A 16,020-nucleotide genomic window follows, 5' to 3' on the forward strand; every position below is an offset into this window, starting at 1 on the left:
TAAATATATTTAATAAATATGATAAAATTTTGGGGTTGCACTAGGCTCCAGCCCAGTGCAGCCCATAGATCCGCCCCTATGATTACTGGTACTAAAAGCGAGCTCAAGCGATATTTTTGAACTCTTTTTTTGGGGGGTGGGGGGAGGGGTTCAAATCTATTATCTAAATATTTGTAAAAAAAAATATTTAACTTTGTAGAACTTCAACGTTTGAATTAATTAGTAATTATGTTAAGACTAAAAATTATTAAGGAGTCCGTAAAATTTAGCACGAATTTCACACACACACACATATATATATACATATATAGGTATAATTAAATTGTAAGTATATCAATTTTCATTTAAAAATAATATTTTAGCATATATATATAGGGGGCCGCTCCAATGAGACCCCCTAATTTTAATGAGATCTAGGGCACGATCTGGTGCGTTTATTTTATCAATCCTATGGCTGATATTGTATCTGGAGGGTGATTTTTTTTCGCAGGGTTCGAATCCTGGAGGGAGCAAAATATTTTAAATTTTGTTATTCATCAGTATATACTGCATTGTTCATCAGTATATACGGCCCTGTTCATCAGTATATATGTCTTATTCATTACGAATTTTTTAAATTTTATTTTTCATCAGTATATACATCTTGTTCATTAGATATGCGTTTTGTTCATTAGTATTATATATCTTATTCATTGTACTCATGTTACACGAAAAATAGGGGGTCTCACTGGAGCGCGCCCCTATATATATATATATATATATATATATATATATATATATATATATATATATATATATATATATATTTCATAAACTATATTTTTCATTGTATTCATTACACTGTAAATAGTTACTTTAGCAAAACACACTTTTTAATGATATGGACATAGCGTTTTTAGAATGTATATAAGTTAAAAAAAAAAAAATCAATTAGTTAGTGTGATTATTGATGCACAATTAATAAGGAAAAAAAATATATAAAATAGAAACATGAAAGAGAGAAGATGAACAAATTATATAAAATAAATATGCAGAATCTTTTCATATATGACTTTCAATCCATATATTAGACTATTGTTTATATAAAATTGATAATATTTTATTTAAAAAAATATTATTCAAAAAATACTTTTTATATTTTAGTTGACTGACTTTCTCTTTTTCTTGTTTTACGTATCAACTCTTTTTTTTCATTTTGGAACGTAGGAAAATTAAAAGAGGCGTCCCGATTTAGTATTATGCTTTATTTGTAGAATAAATAATGTCAATTGTCAACATATTATGCCAGGTAAGTTTTGACTTTTCTTTTATTCTTATCAAGAACCATGGTAGCTATTGATAGATGAATGCAATACCTAGATTCGAATATCATGAAGGATAAATGTTTCATTTTTTAATGTAATTAATTTTATGATAAATGCAATAACATTATATATTTAGTTCATTGTTTTCGTATTTATTTTATTTAAAATAAAAAATAGATCTATTCTAATGAAACGTTCCGAAAAGGAAAACGAGTCTATTAGAATACGAGGAAGGGAGTAATATATATTATATATACAGATCAAAATATTTTTAGCTCCTCAATTTTGAGGGCTCTTTGCGGTGGCCCACCACACATACGTATGCCACCATATTTTTCTCAGTATAACATCCCTAGTTGAAGAGATCTAGTAGACTACTAAAATGATATGAAATGCAATAAATAGAAAATCAATTTGGATAATGTAATAAACTCTCATGGTGACAGAATGAAATCTTTTCGTCGACCATCGTCGATTTATATTACTTCTTTTTACTTGGAATTCGTATAGCAAAGTCAGCTCATTAATTAAATTAATCGTGGGAATTAGTGTTGATTAAATAGTTAGGGTTTAGATCTGTGCATACGAATAGACGAAGTTCATGAAAGTGAGTGCTAATTTAAAAAGAATGATAATACAATTAATATATAAACTTAAAAAGTAATTCAATAATGCTATTTGGACAAAATTTGTCCGGACAAAATATGATGAAATACTTTATAAAATAAATTTATTTAAAAATTTTGATTCAAAATAAAATAGAATTTAGATAGTTTTATTATTTTCTTTATATTGTAATTTTTTTGTAATTTTTTAATAACCTTTTTTATTATTATTATTTTTAAAGTACACAAACTACAAATAAAATAACAAAAAATAAAAGAAATTGTTAAAAAATTACGAAAAAACTACAATATGAAGAAAACAATAAAACTAACTATACCCTTTTAAACTTGAATCAAATTTTATAAATAAATTGATTTTTAAAAAATTTTAACCTTATTTTTGTCCGGACAAATTTTGTCCAAATAGCACCACTCAAAGTAATTTCCCCTAGATTTATATGGATGTTGGAATGTAATGGAGTACAAAATGGTTGATGAAACCCTATTTTCACATGGTTTTTAATGCTAGAATTAGTCGTGTACGTTAGCATATATGATCATTAATTCCACAATGAAGATCATTTTTTGAGTATGTGTTTCATGGTTTTTAATACTGAAATAAGTTCCTCTTTTGGGATGGCACAAGTTTTAAGGAAAAGTGGTAAAGTGTATTGATAGTGGAGAAAAATGTGTTATAATTAGTATTGAGAGTGATGAAAAGGTGAAAATGTGTTATAATTAGTGTTGGGAGTGGTGAAAAAGTGAAAAGTAAGAATAAATAAAGTATTATTAGTGGTGGGGTAGTTGTCCAAAAATGAAAGAAATAAAGAAAGAGGAACTTATTTGGGGGACGTCCCAAAAAGAAAAAAGATGAACTTATTTCAGGGACGAATGGAGTATTAAACTTTGAACTATTCTCGCTTTATCAAAAAATACTTTGAAAGTTTCGAAATGCTCTCTAAACCCTCAAAGTATGAGGGTTTTATCAAATATATCCCGCATCTATTTTCCGATCACCAGAAACGTGACATGGCTCGCCGAATGACACAGTGTAATTTAAATTCTATTTTTTTTAATTCATGCCATTTTATATTCTATTTTTTAATCCATGTCATCTATATTATCCCTTTCTCTGTTTCCTCTCCCCCTTTCTCTACCATCTCTCTCTAACTCTAGAAACCTCACACCACCTTCCCTTCTCCTCGTCGCCTCTTACCTCCCTCAGATTCAGCGAGGGCCACCATCGGCAGCCGGCGCCTCCTGCCATCCCCTATTTTCTCCATCTCGCATGACTATCTCTCTTTCTCCCACTCTCAAAATCGAGCCCTAGTCGCCACCTTCTCAAATGTCCGACTGGCCGGCTGGCCCCCGCCGCCGCCCCTCGCCCCCTGACTCATGAATTATGTGAATATATTTATTATATAACTTTTTTTTAAGAAGTGATCTATTAAAATAACACATCCAAATAAAGAAATACATGGCCTATTGAATTTGCAGGAAAGAAATAGTAATTAATAACAAGATATGAGAAAAAACACTTGAGCTATCCGGGCTTTACAAATTCAAATTCAAATTCGGCAATTAACCCACTAACTCCACCAATTAAACTACTTCCACATAATACCATTTCCATTCTATAAATGAGAGAAACATATTCCCATCACTAACTCCACATTCCATCACACAAAGCAACTTTGAATAGAAGCATAATCTAAATTAAAACATGTAGAACTAACCAGGTATTACTTCAATATAAACAAAAAATAACAAAAAAAAAAAAAAAAACTCAACTTAGGAAGCCTGCACAAGTAGTTGAATAGAGAAATAAGATGAGTCTATTCTTTAGGGTCAAAGTCACTGTTCTCTGTCACTTACATCAAAATTGATACATGAGTTTATATTACACTTACCATTTCCCAAAAATATCCCAATCTCAGTTAGTCCTCTGCTTCCTGGACCATCTCAGGAAGCCATCACACAGCCTCCGATGATCGATCTTTTCCGAACCAACACGAACACGAACACGGCTTTAAGCCACGCCGACAAGCAGACATTCTCAGCGCTCACATGTCACTTCCGGAAAATCCCATGATGTAGTCTCGATCAATCGGGTGTATTCACTCGAAAACATCTGTACAACCAACATATCGCATCATCTTCGTCACCTTTCCCCGCCTTCGAGCTCTTCTTGATCATCCATTTGTGTTTCTTCTTTGTTGCTCATTTCCACTCCGCTGCCCTCGTTGCTGTTGCTGTCGCGGCCTTGCCGGAAGAGAAGTGCGGCATCCGGAGAATCAGGGTCGTCTTCGTAGACATCATCCTCCTCTTCACTTTCCTTGTCCCTTGGAGTTGAAGTGGCGTTCTTGTCCATCCAGGACGGGCACTTAGCCATAGAAGCAAACACATTGCGCAGTGGTGGATGAGCTAGAGGGCTCGAGGCATTAACTGCACCGGGTTGGCTACCCCCCGAGCAAGAGCACTCGGGGACAGGGAATGACAGGAACGACAATGGTTTCGATTTTGTGAGTGCATCTTTTAGTCCATCTACTAAGTTCCTCCTCAGATGCCTCCGTACAGATGCTATCCAAGTCCCGTTGCCTTGATAAAGGTGGTCGCGTATCTCATCTAAGATTTTCGCCATCACTTTCCTGTAAGAGCAAAAAAAGTAAATTATGTCATGATAGGAGTCAAGACATCATACATCGCCACGAAACTGCCCAAGCCAAGGTTGCGAACTTGAAATTGAAATGACGGCATAAAAAAATAAAAAATTGTGCAACCCTCCCAGTATCTTTTCTACATCCACCACTGGTTATGGCAACACTTTTTTTTACACGAATTGGTTGTTGAGCAAACAAGACTACATCATCTAAATCTTTACCTATATACTGTCATCACGCCTCTAATTGTCGCAGAATGAATAGTATAGAAAAAAAATGGCCTAATATAGGAGGTAGAAGTTAAGTGTATGAGATAATTACCTGTCTATTCGAAAAGTTTTCGAGGAGGCAGCCTGATAAAGCCTGTGTCCCATTACCAAGCTAGCAAAATTTGGGTTTCCTCTACCATCCCGATCAAATCCTGGCACGAATGCATCTGCTTCTACGCATATAGTGTAGTCAATTGCTTCCCACAGCAATTTGTGTGCATTGGTTCTCAACTCCATAACTGTACTCTCTGGTTCGTTGTCGCTCTCAGCTACCCAACCCCACCAGCCTTCAATGTTGTAAGGATATTTGAATCTTGCTGGGGGTGGTGGGAGTGGACGGGGACGAGGACCAGAAATTTTCCAAGCATCGGGTTTCTTTTTCACTTTCAATGGAGGTGACATCTTAGGTTTGTCGACAAGATTAGCTTCACGCCCATACATTTTGTCCAACTCCCATATCATGCTTAAGGAAGTCCGATCTACAACATTCTCGAACATAGCATGAAGGGGAATCAGTTTCTTCTGCCCACCAAAGACCTCTCCACCAGAAACGTAAATGATTGTATCCCACGAATAGCCATATGCACGAAGGAGAATACCAATCTGTAGGGAAAAAAATAACAACCCTCATCAATAGTCAAGCATCATATCGCACTAGTGGAATTATTAGCAGCAACGAACACTAGGGATCAGGATATTAATCATATATCGCAACAACAATTATAAAAAAATACTGATGAGAAGAACTCGGCATACTTCCTCTGGCATAAGTGGACATAAACCGCGAAGGCGTTGCTTAGCTGAATCAACAGTGAGGTTTCCATTGACAATTCCACGTTTTATCATCCAAGCTCGTTTATGTTGAATGAGCTCAGTATGCACATCCTAGAAATATAGGTTGGCAAAACACTAGTTAATAAGCAAACCTTAGCTGATGAAATCAATGCCACCAACTTTTAGTTAACCAATCAGACATTCAAAAGTTCACCAAAAAGACACCTGAAAGAGTTCGGCACAACCATGATAAGCTAATGCATCTCTTGTCATCCCAGGATCATAGGCTATAAATGGTCGACCCGAAGATCTTAATCTGTATAGGATCTTTGAGGCGAGTTCTTGGACCTCCTCTCTGAATTTTATTGCATGAAAAGCAACCCGGCACCGTAGCCTTTGATATTCTTCTAGCTGTTGAGGAAGTAAGGCCTGGGTGACAAAATTTCACCCACAACAACATAAGCATTCAGTCACACAGACAAAGATATTCAATTAACCTTGAGAAGACTAATAATTATTCAACCAAACTATATTTTTGGATTTTGAGACATTCTGCTTATGTCTTATAGAAAACTTTCAATTTGATTAAAAATGTATAATGCAGAAAACTCATTGACCCAATGGCAAAAAAGTTCAGAGTTCTGCGCCTTCTCATTAATATTGCTTTGATCGGGTGGCATCAATAATGACGATTGTACGGTATAAACCAACAGGCTACAGTACCTGCAAGCATCCACCATCCGGGACAACAAGCTCAACAACTGCGTGCTTATTCAGCACCGGTAGAACATGATGAAGATAGAAATATGGAGACGCGGAGCTTGACGCTTTGAAAGAAGGAATTTCTTTCTTCCTTCTTGCTCCTTTAAGATCCTTAGGCAATGTTTTCACAATTCTAATATCTCCAACCAAAGCTGTCATGAATTGATCTTCACTATATAGGTAGGCAAAACTCTTGAACTCTGTGCTGAATAACATAAGAGAAATTATAGAGAGATACGAAATAAGTTCAGAAAGCATTCAAGAAACTTCACATAATAATGACAGCATCCAGTTGTATTGTAAAAGCATGTAACCGTGTAGGAAAGGAACCGACCTGATCCCTTTGCTACTAGTTGTGGATTGGATCTCAGGAATTACTAGCGTAGCATTAAGAAGCCGAGCAACCACAACAACATCACATATCTGCAAAAACATGAAGTGATGAACCTTTTCATAAGATTTTTAATAAAATCAACCAAACTACTGTAGGCAATAATTAGAAGTGGTCATGCTCACCGAGTTCCTTATTTCGTGAAAACCCCCGCGTATCCTTACAAAAATAAATCTGTCAGTCTGTGGAGGAGGAGCTGCAGTGTATTGAGAACAGAGTTAAGCAGCAAAGAATATTTTCCTTCTATTCCCAAATATTGAAAACAACGGACATTCACGGTAAGTTACTAATTTGAAATGTTAAACCAAGTTCTTGAAATAAACACGATAACATACGATCAGGAGCCCCATGTCACAAACATAATGAACTAAAGGTTTTAAGTTAAACCCTTGAGTTGAGCAAAAGAAACATTATTTGTGTGTGTGTGTGTGTGTGTTTGCATAGTATAATCCATTTTCAGCAATACATAAGCACACAGAAGCAGATCTAACCTACATAGTTTGCTCTGGGATTTGCATAGGGATTTACAGATTCAAGATGCTTCACAGGGGCCCAAAGTCTTCTGTACAATTTAGGCTGCACAAATCATGAAATTCATATCAGCCAAGAATGAAAACCAAGCATGGTTGTTGAATTAAACTTAAAAAACAAAACATGCACAGTATAATACGGCTATGGATTTCCAAAAAAAGATAATACAGAGTCCAACAAAACATTCTTAAAAACAAACATTATGATTCAGAAACATAAGAAAATAAGAAAAAAGAAATTGACTATCGGAAATCTAAAACTACACTTAAAAGCTAGCAAAAAGAACAATAATTAAAAACTTAACCCCAAAAGATTGACCCCACCACACTAATCACCACATTAACAAAATTATTACACGGTTCTAGCTTGCATCAAACACTCTCCTCTCAAGAAAGTGACTACTGATCCACAATCTAACACACCAAAATTCTGCATTTCCCAACAGAAAAAAGGTTCAACCTAAGCCAATTCCCAGATTCAAACCAAGCACAACACCTCAAACAGAAACAACACGAAATTGGAGTAGAAAAAATAGCAAAAAAGATGAGATCTTTATCACATTACAGCGGGGGGAGAATTGGCATTCTCGAAAATGGGCCTCCAAGAAAAGATTGTGATTGAAGATTTGTACTCGGAAACAGCAACCCCAACACTGTATCTGGCGAGAAGGAAGTGCGTGAAGAGAGAGAAAGCGGAGAGGACAAGACCAAACAGTCCGACCCATTTCAACTTGGACTTGAAGAGCACCGCCTTGGCCTCCCCGCCGGCGCCGGCGCCGCCGAGTTTGGTGGGGGAGACCCACTTCATGCTAGAGGTTTGTCACGCGCAAGAGCAGTGAGAGCGCGTGAGAAAAAAATGAAGTCAAAAGGAATAGTGCGAGGAGCGATTGCGACGGTGCGGGGAGGAGTTGTTTGTGAGAGAGAGTTGTGTGGTGGATTTGAGGAACATCGAAATCCTTCAGACATAGGTTTGTTTGTCGTTTTATAAACCCATGCACTACTTCCTAGGCTCACCCCCACTCTCGCCGGCGGCGCGTGCGGTTACGCCAGGAGATAGTCATCCTTCTTGATGAAAATATTTTTACAATGCGGAATTCAATTACTCCCAATTTCCCAACAACCAACTAATCTGTTTAGGGTGTTTTTTTGTTATAGATTTATTATTAAAAAAATAATAAATAAATAAATAATCACTTTTAAATGAGTAAAATGAAATTCTCTTTTTATAAAAAATAATAATAAAAAATACAGAAAACCAGTGTCGTGCCATAAGAGTTGCTCTTTTGACCCTAAGAAAGTCAATCGAGTCATACAAATTTTGTCTAGTCAAGTTTTGATTTATCCTAACCAATACAATACATGGATAAAAATTAGTAGAATTAAATTTTTGCAAAACAAAAAATTTCGGCTTTAACCCTCACTTTCTCTTGATCTATACTAGTTAGTCTGTCGCTTTTGAGCTAAATGGACATATCCGTACATAACTTAAAAATTAACACATCAAATTCAAAAATTCCACAGAGTCGTTTTATAAGTTCACACATGTCACGCCCCAATTCCCGAAGTAGGGCACGAATGTCGGGACATGACTAGGGATTGGATTTAAGAAGCGGGAAAGAAAGGGGATAATAATAATAATAATATAATTGTAAATATTTAATAATAATATACTCCCTCCGTCCCGTTAATGAAGTCCCCTTTCTTTTGGGCACGGGTATTTAGGAGAGTTAAAATGAATGTAAAAGTAGTAGGGACCACATAATTAGTACTTTATTTAATGTTATTTTATTTACTAATTCAATTAACTAATACAAATATAGCAAAATTAAAAAACTGGAAATTAATCAAAATCATTTCCGGTGGTTTCTCCGGCCACCTTCTGGAAATTTTATCTCTCACAGACCACCTTCTCTCTCCGGTGGTCTCTCTCCGGCGATCTCCGGCGGTCTCTCTCCCAGATCTAGCAAAATTGAGTCCGGCGCTGGGCAGAGAACCACCATGGCCAGAGATCTGTCCGCCGCCACCACCAGCGCCCTCTTCCTTCCCTGTTCTCTCCCTGTCTCCGGCGACAACCGCACCACCCTCTGTAAATATGCAACCCCACCCCAACAACCAAAACCAGACAATTTTCCCTAAATACCTGCAAATCCCTAAATTATTTGAGCAAATCTGCCCGCGGTGGAAGGCGGCGTAGGAGGAGGCGCGAAGCGGCGGTGGCGTTGGAGTCGGTGAAGACGGAAGCGCGAGGCGGCGGAGACCCGATGCGGAGCAGGAGGTGTTGGAAGCGGCGCGAGTTGCGTTGGCGGCGGAGACGCGAGGCGGAGCAGGAGGTGTTGGAGGCGGCGCGAGTTGCGTTGGCGGCGGAGACGCGAGGCGGAGCAGGAGGTGTTGGAGTCCGGCGCAGTGGTGGTAGAGGCGGTGAAGGTGGAGAGGTGGGAAGCGGTGGAAGAGGATGGCGGTGGAGGAGATTGAGAGAGAAAATAGAGAGAGGCAGTGGGGTTGAGACGAGAGAGAGAGAGGAGAGAGAGAGAGAAAAGCAAGTGGGTATAAAGACTTAATTAAATGCTTAATTGAGTCCTAATTATTGCCAAAAAAGGAAAGGGGACTTGTTACATGGGACGGCTCAAAAAGGAATACGGGACTTGAATATTGGGACGGAGGGAGTAATAATATGTATGTTCATCTCTTTTTGTTAATATTCTTAAAGAATATTAATGTATAGTAATCGTTGTTAGATAATTAAACTAAATATTATAATATATTTAATATTCAAGTCGGAAAGCTTGGCTCAGCACGCTGGTGGTTTAGAACCAGTCTACAAATACGTGCGACTAAGCGTACGTGCGACTAAGCAGTCGGACATTTAATTACAGTTTTAATAAAGCGGTAATGATGGGGTAACCGAGTCTAGCTCGCCAAAAGGAGTTGACCGACCAGCTCACTCATGAAATTGGCATAGCACAACATGATCATGAGGGCTTTGGTCAAGCGTCCAAGAGAGGCCGACTACATGCACTCTCCATCGAGCGATAAATAAATTATTGCATAATAATAATATCATATATATAATCTTTAACTAGCATTTTACATACTCAAAATATATAACATACTTTCTAATATATTAACTATTTCAAAATATTGCAGCCAACCCGTCGCAGCTGCTTCCATCTCCACCCTCTTACTAACCTGAAAAGATTGAAAAGATTTGTGGGCTGAGTACTAGTGTACCCAATGGGTCGTGCATTTTTGAAATGATCATTTATATATAATAGTCCATGCATATACGTGAATTATAGAAAGTTTTAAAATAAAACATTTAACTTCTATAATCACAAAACATTTTCATTCATTGCGCGCGCCATACCGTAGCACCATTGTTACCCTTATCATTTCATTCGTAGTCCCTGGGCGACCCCTGGGAAGTAATCATTCATTCATTCATCATTAGCTAGATGGGACCCCGGGACGAACCCATGTCAGCTACACCATCTAGCCGGATTAAGGGCGAACCCAAAATCCTCCTTTCGTCTATAAGGCTCGTGGGGATCAATCCACTACCTTAAGACCGTGCGCACAACTTTTAATAGGTGTGTGAGACCCATTAAAAGCCACAATTGTTAAGATAAGAGCATTAAACAGTGGGAGAACGTGAAAACATTTCATGGACATACCACATTTCAAATAATAACATTAGAGCTTAATAACTCAAATATACTTTGAAAAATATAACCCACCTTAACTTTAATTACTCGGAATCGTCCAACGTCACAAAGTTTCTTTTAAAATTTTCGACCAGTCCTTAAAGTTAATTACTCGGAATCGTCCAACGTCACAAGGTTTCTTTTAAAATTTTCGACCAGTCCTTAAACTTTAAATATGATCACTTGATATTGTATATGCACTGATAGTTATTTCGCATGGGTTGATGGCTATATATAGACCATTTATGTAGGTTCGATTAGTGATATAGGTATACATGTAGCTTAATAGGTTTGCTTACAATTCATAGAATTCCTACACGTATAACTTAATTTTATATAAATATACTACTCCCTCCATCCCATTAAAGTTGGCAACATTTCTATTTTGGGTGTCCCACTAAAGTTGGCCACTTTTTAAAAATGACAAAAGTTTACTTTAATTAAGCAACAATTACTCACTAATTTGGTCAACAATTGTAGGCCACTTTTTAAAAATGTCAAAATTACTTTAATTAAGTCAACAATTACTCACTAATTTGGTCAACAATTGTAGGTCACACTCTATTAAAACATATAACACTCAATTTCTTAATCTCCGTGCCGAAACGAATGTTGCCAACTTTAGCGGGACGGAGGGAGTATATTATTTTATCCTTCACACTCATTTCTTTACCACTCATAAATTAATAATATATACTCCCTCCGTCCCAAGAAAGTTGGCCACATTCTTTTCGGCACGGAGATTAAGAAATGAAGTGTTATGTTTTAATTGAGTGGGGCCCATCAAAATTAAGGTATTTAATTAAATCTGTCTTCTTCTCCAATGCGTCTCTGCATCTGTTTCATTTTCTGATCGACGCCGGCGGCGCTGGCGCCGGCGCCGGCGCCGACAAACGCCCCTCGCCCCTCTATGAAATCTCAAATCAGACACCCAAATCAAATTTCTCAAAGAGAATCGCATAGACAGAAATCATAAGAAATTTCTCCAGTTCTTCAGATCTTGCCAAGAAATTTCTCCAGATCTTCAAATCGCATAGACACCCAAACCAGATTTCTCCAAGAAATTCTTCAAGAAATTTCTCCAGATCTTGCCCAAACCAGATCGCTCACGAAATTCACGCCATAGATCCAAGATCTCCTTCTATTCTTTCTTCAATTCTCGGCGACTGCACGGCCGGAAGACCGCCGCCGCCGAGCCCTAGATCCTCCATTGTGAAGGCGAATAGAGGGAGAGAGAGAGAGAGGCGAGAGGCGGACGACCTCACCCAAATCGGCCTCGCCCAAATCTGAAAGAGAATAGAGGGAGAGAGGGAGTCGCGGCTCTTCCTATTTCCGGTGACATCAATTGATCTACGCCTTGCCGCCGTCAACCACACCACCTCAGATCTAGGCGCCGGCGGCCATGGGGGTGGCGAGAGGGAGATAGTTGAGACGAGGGACATGGAGGTCAGAGGTGGGGCGAGAGGGAGAGAGCAGAGGCAAGGGAGAGGGAAAGGGTCGGCGGTGGTCGCGGCGAAGACCACGACGACGGCGGCCGGAGGGGCGAGAGGAGGCGGCGGCGACCATGGGGGTGGCACCCGCCGGAGAAGAAGAGATAAGGGGGTGGGGCGCTGGGGGGGAGGTGATTGGGCTGTGTGCGTGTGTTAGTGTGTGTTTTATGTGTGTGTTTTTAAATAAAGGTGATTTAGATTTAATTAGAAAATTTTAATTGAGTGTAGATGATAGGTTTAATTAGGTGTAGATTAGTTGATTAATTATAGAGTTTAATTTGGTGTAATTTTTACCCAAAAAGGAAAGTAGCCAACTTTAGTGGGACGCCCAAAAAGGAAATGTGGCCAACTTTAGTGGGACGGAGGGAGTAATACGTTTAGATATATATATATATAGGTATACCTATTGACTTTAGTTAATATGTAATATGTTAATATATGTATATAATACGTGTAAATATATTTGTATTTGAAAGTTTCGCCTATCCATAAACATATAAACTTGCACACACAGAAGTTAAAACTCGTGCAGAGACTCAACCAGAAACTCTGGCAGAGACACGAACTGAAACTGTGCAGAAAAGTAAGAACACAAGAACACCAAAGATGGTTACCCAGTTCGGTGATAAAACACCTACGTCTGGGGGGGCACGCCCAGGGTAAATTATCCACTAGTGATGATAAGATATACAAAGGACTTACACGCGAAGACTCGTTCTCCCTAGCCTCTATATCTTCCAAAACCTCCACCAAGATGAATAATTGAGAGTAAATTAACAACTCACTCCCTAAGCTTGAATGCTACACATTCAACGCTTAAACCCAACAAATAAACTTACTCCAACAGACTGGAGCAAGGAATCAAAGTACTAAACCAACCCACAACGCTTACAAGATGAAATAAGCTACAAACTAGAACACACTTACATGAAATGTGTGCCCTGAATAATACTCACGAAAATGCTCTCAATAAGCAGTAGAATTGCACGAAAATCAACAGCCAATTCGAAATCTCTTCATCACCAATATATAGCCAAACCCTAGAAGAAGTTTGGGCTCTTGGCGACTCATCGAAGGGATTACTTGAGGCGGCACTGAATAGGGTTCATAAAAGCCCTAGAAATAAAGACTCCTTAGCAAAATTGAAAGCCCAAGCCTATCTCAAACTAAAAAACCCGCAGGGAAAGAAAAGAAGCAACCCAACAAGAGACATTTTGAGAAACTCCAGAGGATACTTATTTGCTCTACATAATGACAACAAAACTTAGAGTATATAAATACTCTAACAGTATTTATAAACTTTACTTAATCAATTATTAATAGTTTACATATATATGTATATATATATATATAAAATAAAATAAAATATTTAACTAACTTAATTATATAATACATATATCTAGGGGAGGGCTAGAATAAAAATACTCTTAAGTGTATAAAATATAAATGATTTTCAGCCCTTAGATCATCAAGATCTACGGTTGATTCGTAACCCTTTTGGATGAATTCGTGGTCCTGGGTTCGAATCCCAAAGGTAGCAAAAATTTATTTTTCACAATTCGTGACCATGTTGGATGAATTCGTAACCCTGTTGGATAAAATTCGTACATTAAAAAACGTTTATATTTATATTTTAAAAAGTGTTTTTACTGTAGCCCTCCCCCATATATCTATAATAACAATTATATATATATATATTTTAAATATTTTACATGTATATTAATTATAAAGGTGAAGAAATTGGAATCATGATAAAAGAAATTTATTATTAATAATAATGCATTTTCTCAATAAATTAACTCATTCTAAGCTTAAATGAATTCTAAATTCCTTCAAATATTCTAGAAAATAATCAAATATTACTCTATGAAAAAAAATCGGGGTGTTACAACACATCACACTTTATTATGGTATAACATCGTCAAATTGCGCTATTTTTTTAGCGCCGAGTTTTTTTTTTTTGATGAAAATACGTAAAAATAAATAAAGAAAAAAAGGTACAGAAAAAACCTTGGGCATACCCAAGGGAAGTGAGTACAAGCCATCGAAGACACAAATCTCAAGTGAGATAAGTGGGGGCAAGAGGGGGGGGACAGTGTCTTTCCGGATGGAAAGGCACTAGTACAAACTTGACACATCCTTTGCAATTGGATGGTGCCAGGAATGAGTACAACGTAGTAAAAACATTCCTCAGAAAAGTGCAAGAGTGCTTCTCAAAGTCTGAGGCTTTTTTGTTTGCTGATCTCTCTGCGCCGAGCAAGCTGGCTCAGCTCTGGAAGCCGAGCAAGCTGGGTCTGCTTTGAAAGCCGAGCGAAGAGTATGTAATGAATGAATGACAGTTTAGTTGTGTGCATTGAGAATGATTTTTTTTTCAACAATTGGTAACGAAAATATCTTGCAATGTTTTCAATCGATGGGTATATCGAATCTCAAACAAAAATAATTAGGTCCCTAAATATTTATTCTTAGGTTATTTATAGTGTAATGGATCTATTTAATGTATGAAAATATTGTTCGTTTTTATTATTATGCTTGAATTTTTTTTATTAACAAAAAATGAGCCGTATGAATTGACCAATAAACTTTTACTTGAAAACTATCATCTTCGAACCCTTGTACAAGTTCAACTGCCCTAACGAGAATTCATAGCTCCACCGCTACTTGCTCTTGTGCATTAGCTACAAAACCACGTAATAGAAGCAAATCACGATGGAAAAATCAAGTGTGACGTACTCCCTCCGTCCCACTGTAAGTGAGACCTTTTTTTTGGATACGGGAATTAATAAAGGTGTATTTTGTGTGTAGGTGAAAAAGTGAAAATGTGTTTAAAGGGAAAAAATTTTACCCAAAAAGAAAATAGTCTCACTTACAGTGGGATGCCCAAAATAGAAAGAGTCTTAGATACAGTGGGACGGAGCGAGTACTAAATATAGAAATAACCCATTTCGTATGTTAGGGGTAGCCGGTGTGATTCAAACTAATTACTTTAATTTTAATATTGACTTATAATAGTGCTCAGTTTTTTATGTTATATACCTCGATAATTAATGATAAATGAGTATATTCACTGTAAAGTAAATCGTAATTAAAATCATTACTCGGTGTACTATGAGTCGAGAATAGATTATTTTATCCCAAAACGGAAACTATTATTGTATTGTACATGAAATTGGGTGGACATCATTTACACCATAACTATACTGTAATAAATTCGACTACTCATTTTGGAGTAAAAAGATAGAATTAGAAGATGCAATCCGCAATGATTCTCTCAAAGTGAAAATTTGCTAGTATAGTGAGCTACAGATGGTGTCTTAATAAAACTATAAGTAGTTTTTTTTTTGGCTTGATTAGTATATCACTCCTTTAAATCCCTAAAATAAATTAAATTAAATTGAACTACTATTACTCAATAAATTCGTGCATATTACTAGTCAATTAGAAGGCTGAGTGGTGTGGTGGCGCGTGTGCCGGAATCAAACGCAGGGGAAGTCACGTGACCTTGCGCTGTGCGGCACGTGAATATCTGTAGCG

At 37.3% G+C, this 16,020-nt stretch overlaps 1 protein-coding gene across 2 annotated transcripts; it reads right to left on the reverse strand.

The window, feature by feature from the left end:
* Nucleotides 1-3,721: 3,721 nt before the first annotated feature.
* Nucleotides 3,722-8,413, reverse strand: LOC130989737 (O-fucosyltransferase 27). 2 transcript variants are annotated; one of them, XM_057913819.1, is made up of 9 exons: nt 7,861-8,413; nt 7,257-7,341; nt 6,891-6,961; nt 6,709-6,797; nt 6,336-6,579; nt 5,838-6,041; nt 5,595-5,723; nt 4,891-5,441; nt 3,722-4,557 (listed from the first exon to the last, which is right to left on the reverse strand). In XM_057913819.1, exons 1-9 carry the CDS (start codon nt 8,101-8,103, stop codon nt 4,071-4,073), a joined length of 2,103 nt encoding a protein of 700 aa, XP_057769802.1. In that variant the 5' UTR covers nt 8,104-8,413; the 3' UTR covers nt 3,722-4,070. The 2 variants fall into 2 exon arrangements, with proteins under 2 accessions (XP_057769802.1, XP_057769803.1); XM_057913820.1 differs by having other exon boundaries at nt 7,856-8,259.
* Nucleotides 8,414-16,020: the final 7,607 nt, after the last annotated feature.

The sequence above is a fragment of the Salvia miltiorrhiza genome, chromosome 6, assembly GCF_028751815.1.
Source record: "Salvia miltiorrhiza cultivar Shanhuang (shh) chromosome 6, IMPLAD_Smil_shh, whole genome shotgun sequence".
Classification (NCBI taxonomy): domain Eukaryota; kingdom Viridiplantae; phylum Streptophyta; class Magnoliopsida; order Lamiales; family Lamiaceae; genus Salvia; species Salvia miltiorrhiza.